This window comes from Lactuca serriola, chromosome 5 (genome assembly GCF_051521515.1).
Source record: "Lactuca serriola cultivar US96UC23 chromosome 5, Lser_US96UC23_V15, whole genome shotgun sequence".
NCBI lineage: Eukaryota > Viridiplantae > Streptophyta > Magnoliopsida > Asterales > Asteraceae > Lactuca > Lactuca serriola.
Window position 1 is genome coordinate 249,040,818 of NC_136412.1, and position 5,384 is coordinate 249,046,201.

At 33.0% G+C, this 5,384-nt stretch overlaps 1 protein-coding gene across 1 annotated transcript; it reads right to left on the reverse strand.

The window, feature by feature from the left end:
- Positions 1-706: 706 nt before the first annotated feature.
- On the reverse strand, positions 707-4,105 carry LOC145053971 (squalene monooxygenase SE1-like). The gene is made up of 8 exons (XM_079002104.1): positions 3,724-4,105; positions 2,639-2,750; positions 2,367-2,541; positions 2,110-2,278; positions 1,790-2,008; positions 1,429-1,704; positions 1,044-1,322; positions 707-966 (listed from the first exon to the last, which is right to left on the reverse strand). Exons 1-8 carry the CDS (start codon positions 3,982-3,984, stop codon positions 862-864), a joined length of 1,596 nt encoding a protein of 531 aa, XP_078858230.1. The 5' UTR covers positions 3,985-4,105; the 3' UTR covers positions 707-861.
- Between the last annotated feature and the right edge of the window lie 1,279 nt (positions 4,106-5,384).

The window sequence follows — 5,384 nt, forward strand, 5'->3', positions numbered from 1 at the left end:
TTTTCTTTTCTTATTTTAAAGTTGTACATTAAAAAATATTTTTTGTTTACACTTTAATGTTTAATCGTTTTTTAAATCAAGCCGTGTAAAACACGGGTTTCACACCTAGTTGGATAATAAAGTCTCATAAATGCTTTAAAGAATTTTTGATTTTATAAATATTCCAAAATATTACATTATCTTATATAAAAGTATATTACTTTTTAAAATATTTAATGTTTAAAAATTGATATTAAATTTTTATTTTTAATAAACTCGTATAATGTACGAATCTTACACCTAATATACAATCAAACAATCATAGTTTCTTCTTCTTCTTCTGTGAACCTAAAAAGTTTCAATATTTTGAATCAAATAATTATCTTATTACTTTGATTTATCTCTTCTTCCTTTTCTTTCTTTTTTTTAAACACAAACCTGCAGGTTTTGAAAGATTGATTTACCTCTTTTTCTTTATTTTTTAAAAAGGAAAAAAGTTTTGGTAGGCCCTCATTTAATTGCATATAAATCATCTGGGAGGTTAGGTCGAGTACAGTTGCAACTATATATTTAAAGCTGTCACGAGGAAACCGGTGACATCAACATTCATATATAAGTTGGGGTAAAAGATATTGGTTCCCAATTTCCCACGATTCTACTTCTACCCTATTATTACATTGAACCTCATGACGTCATTCTCCTTTCAAGTTTCAACACACAGTAAACGTGAAAAAGAGAATAAACTCTCTCTTTATTTTCAACCATTGTTATTGTTTGGGTCCTTTCTTTACAAACAATACTTTCGTACACAACAAAACTATATATTACATTTCAAAAAACAAATAACAAGATCGGCCTAACCGAATAACAATATTTTTTGAATCAAGCAACACGTGGAGTCCTGTAGTACGCTGGAACTGTCACAGGGAAGAACATCGGCCTAACTCCTTCAGACCTAATGATCGGGAATATGATCCCAGACGCACCCTGCAAATTACAAAATATTACACAAAATACTCCTTCAACTATACATATTACAAAAACAGCTATAACAAAATGCTAACCATGATGAGTCTAGCCCCGAGCCATAATCGTTTTGGTGTAGGAAACGGGATAAGCAAACGGCCAACACCGTATATAGCCACCGCAAAGAAATGTAGAAATAGGATGAGCGGACGCGGGTTAAGCCCCGAAAGTAGTGAAATCGGTCCTTCTGAATAAATCCCTCCAAGGCTCAAATAATCAAAACACGCGTTACGCATTTCTTTCCTTGCGGGATCAGGTGATGCACAGAATACCTTGTAAAGCGCACCCGCCAATGTATTTATCGTAGACGACACCGGCTGCAAAACAAAAACGAAAAAAAAAAAAAGGTTATTATTATTCCACCAACCAACCCATGAGGTGGCCCACACTGTTAGGTACACAGCTATCTGCTAAATGACTTGCCTTTCTAAGCGTGTAGAAGGATTCAAGATAATGACAAAGCATAGGCGCATCGTTGAGGTTTCTTAATGGTCTAAGAAGGTCACGAAGCAAGACGATGTCTGATAAAGCGACTGTCATTCCTCCACCGGTTAACGGGTGTCGCATGTTAAACGCGTCACCCATTAAAAGCGCGCCTGGAGTGGGCTGTGGGTCAGCCGGCATGCTTCTGTTTGGCATTGTTCTAATGTTTCCTTTATCGACAGCTGCCACAAAAGCATCATATAGCTCCGGTGGAATCTGAAATTTTATATATTTAGATCAGATACTGTATAAAACAAAGTTACAGATACTGGTCCAAAAACCTCTTAGATTAACTTAATACCTGTGGGGCCACTACGGTTTTCAGGTAGTTGGCCATTTCACCGTTTGAAATGGAAGGTACTTTTTGTCCCGGGACATCCACCAAACAACGAACCTCGGTGTTGCTAATTGGGTAAAATAAAATCGGTGAAGGATCAGCGAGGATAACATGTCCGTGATTTGCGTATGGAAGATCGATGTTCTCTAACACAAGACCCACAAAGCAAGAAGGTACTTCCACCTATTTCGAGAAAAAAAAAAAGACATTAAATTATAAAGAATCACATACAATATAATATAAATTTTAAGTTGTACTGAATAAATAATTAAATGTGTATATACCTTGGGCTTGCAGAGAGAGCGGCGTAGATTTGAAAAGCAACCATCGCAAACAATGGTGAGAGGTGCGTATGCAGTCAACGTTTGACCGTCTTTGGTTTTGTAACAAACACCTTGGACTGTTCCTTCTTTTTCAAGCAATGAAGTTACAGTCCCTTGTTCCAATTTGACTCTGTTGAGTAAAATTAAGGGGTTAATTGGTAAATTTATTAATGGAATTTTTTGACTTTGAGTTAGTGGAGGGAAATTAGAAAGTTTACTTTGGAAGAGTCGCGGCTTTTTCCCTCATTCGTTGAATGAAACGACCATTGTGAAAGCTTCTTCCAGATATATCAGAATCGAATTTTTCCAAAGGGTATGAGAGTTTAGTGTTTTTACCATTCATGTAAATGGCATAACCGAAAACTTGCTGTGCCTCGATTCCATCCACACAATCTGCAAAAAAGTATATGAATTTTTCATTTTGGGAATTAAGATTGTAGGAGTTTATTAATTAAGGATAATGAAAAGAAAGTGGAATCTTAATTATTACCCTCAAGACCCAACTCGATCAATTTTAAATAGCCTCCTGGTTGTAGAAGTTCACCTACTATTCGATCTGGTTCAGTTAAGTCCCTTTCAATGACATGAACTCGACGTCCATCCTGTTTTATTTTTATTTTTAAAAAAAAACAGAAAAAGTAAGATCAAATTGGTTCTAATATCATACAGAAGTAGTATTGACTCTTCTTTCCTAACAACTTTTGCCTTTTTCTCATAAAAAAGTAACGATTGACAAATTGTGTGAAGCTGCTTTATGATGGCATGACAATGCGATTCATTAGGCCTCCAGAGAGAAGTTTGGTGGTGATCAAGATTGTGGATTTTTATAATCTTTTTGTTTGCGGTTTACGGTAATTGGATATATAATTGCATTAATTTGATTATAAAAAGTAATATATCTGTTCCTATATTCGCTTATTTTGTTATATACTATTTTCCTTTTGGCAATTAAACTTGCGGAATAGGGTAGGTAACAATTAATCTGGAAAAGGATTAAAGAAGATATAAAACTCTGGCAGCAATATTTGACGTGGATTTTGCAAGGCATGTTTTTTATACTATAATATAATATAACTTATCATAAAAGATTGGAGTGTCTATCGAGAATTTATAGCCCAGCATTTACTCCAAAACTATCTGATGCTGAAAGTTCTCAATATTTATTCTGTACATATCTACTGCAAGTGGGAAAATTGAAAGAAAACCGAAGATTTAAGTTTGTTCAAAAAAAATGAAAAGAACCAATTCCAGCGACGAATTAGCGTGAAAATCTACCCAAATACTAGTGCGATACAGATTTTATGTTATTATTTTGGATGAATATGAAAGAGTAATAGTAATACTAAAAAAATCGACATGCCATAAACAAACCACACATATAGAAGCGATGAATCTGAAAACAAAAACAGTGTAACTCTGTAATTGAAATTGAAGATTAATTATGCGTGATTTTGTTGAAAAACGATCCTTATGTTTGAAATCGTTAATTGACCGACGTGTACCTAACCAGAACCGTAGAAGCAAAGATGTTTCTGTTAGAACTTAGAATAGAGAGAACCGATTAGAATTGCGCACCTTTGCAAGAGTACAAGCGAGAGCAGCACCGGCAACACCTGCTCCAACAATAATTACGTCAGTGCTTCCATCGGTCTCCGGCGACTGCAATCCATCGTTACCGGAGTTGTTACTAGATTTCCGCCAGATCTCCTTCGATTTACGACGCGTTTTTAGATTCGACCTCAAGCCGTACAACGAAACGATACCGAACAACAATGCAACGGCGGAAACAAGAAGATGATAGTTCTCATGAATCACCGGCGGTAATTCAAGCTCCATGAAAGCGAAAGGCTAAGAAGAACTTGCAGTACTTATGAGCTCGCAGACGAGCCCTTCCTTCTTTCTCTCTCTTTCTCTCGAGGCAGGCGTGGTACGTTTGCGTTGGGTAGAGCATTGAACGAACCAACTCGGCCAGCTTTTATAGTGGCCTACACACGTGACACGTGAGAGGTGACCTGTACGAATTTTGGTTTCACAATTTTTCTTCTATATTTTTACTTATTATTCTATTTATTTAATGGCAAACTCTTATGTTTTTTTATTTTATAATTTATTGGAACCGTTGATTATAAAATTAATTAAATTTTTAATTTTTCATAATAAAAATTTATAATTATTAATCAATTATTTTAAATAAATAAGTTCAAATAAATTATTAATTCAGAGATATATCAAATTTTTAAAGTTATTATAACTTTAAATTTAATATATAATTAGAAAAAATAAATTTGAATTTTGAAATGACCTGTCTAATATATCTACATGACACATGACATAATATTCTTAGAAATTATATTAGAGTGATACTTGTCAAAATGAGATTAAAACTATTCATTTAGAATATGGATTTATTTGTAAAGGTCAGACTAATGCAAAAATGAGGAGGTTTCAACCCATTTAATAATTTGGTTGAAAATTTCAACTAAATTTAACATATTTATTTAAATGATTTTCAACTTATCTTAATTTTTCACATATTTATTTAAATGATATTCAACTCATCTTAATTTTTTACATAAATAGGTTGTCAGGTTAACATTTTTATATGGTTCCTTAACCTATTAAACAAATGAGTTAAATTTAAGTTAACCCATTTAAAATCAAATAAATTAATTAACTAACTAAATATTATACGACTTAAATTAGCTCCATACATAAATAAAACTTCATAAATATAACAAAAGCACAATCTAAATTCATAAATACAGATAAATTATTCAAATAACATTAAAAATGTTTACTTTCAAAATGATTTGGAGTTTGGCTAGTATTATGGATGTTAAAAAAAGGATAGAATTATGATTGAATTTTTATAAAACATAAATAATAATACTATATTATAATTATATATATATATATATATATATATATATATATATTAAACTTAAATGGGTTGATAATTTTTACCCAACCCAACCTAAGTTATTAAATGGGTTAGACGGGTTGACAAGTTTAACTTAAATAGGTTGAAAATCTCAACCGAATCCACTAATTTTGGGTTGGGTTGGTGGGGTGAATCGAATTTTGTCGGCTTTAATCGTTGGTATCTCCAAGTTGTGATTCCTTCATCAACGGGTCATGGCGGGTGGGGTGATGATATGCAGGTTAAGCAACTCATCCAATCATTTAATCTTTGTATATTGATTACTAGTACTTATTGTTTCAAGACTTGAATCAAA

Excerpts from the sequence above, each read along its gene's own strand:
- LOC145053971 (XM_079002104.1), bottom strand. The coding sequence starts at position 3,984 with ATGGAGCTTGAATTACCGCCGGTGATTCATGAGAACTATCATCTTCTT. Across the intron at positions 2,542-2,638 it reads GATCGAGTTGGGTCTTGAGG|ATTGTGTGGATGGAATCGAG; the intron begins GTAATAATTAAG and ends ACTTTTTTGCAG. Across the intron at positions 1,705-1,789 it reads AAACCGTAGTGGCCCCACAG|ATTCCACCGGAGCTATATGA; the intron begins GTATTAAGTTAA and ends ATAAAATTTCAG.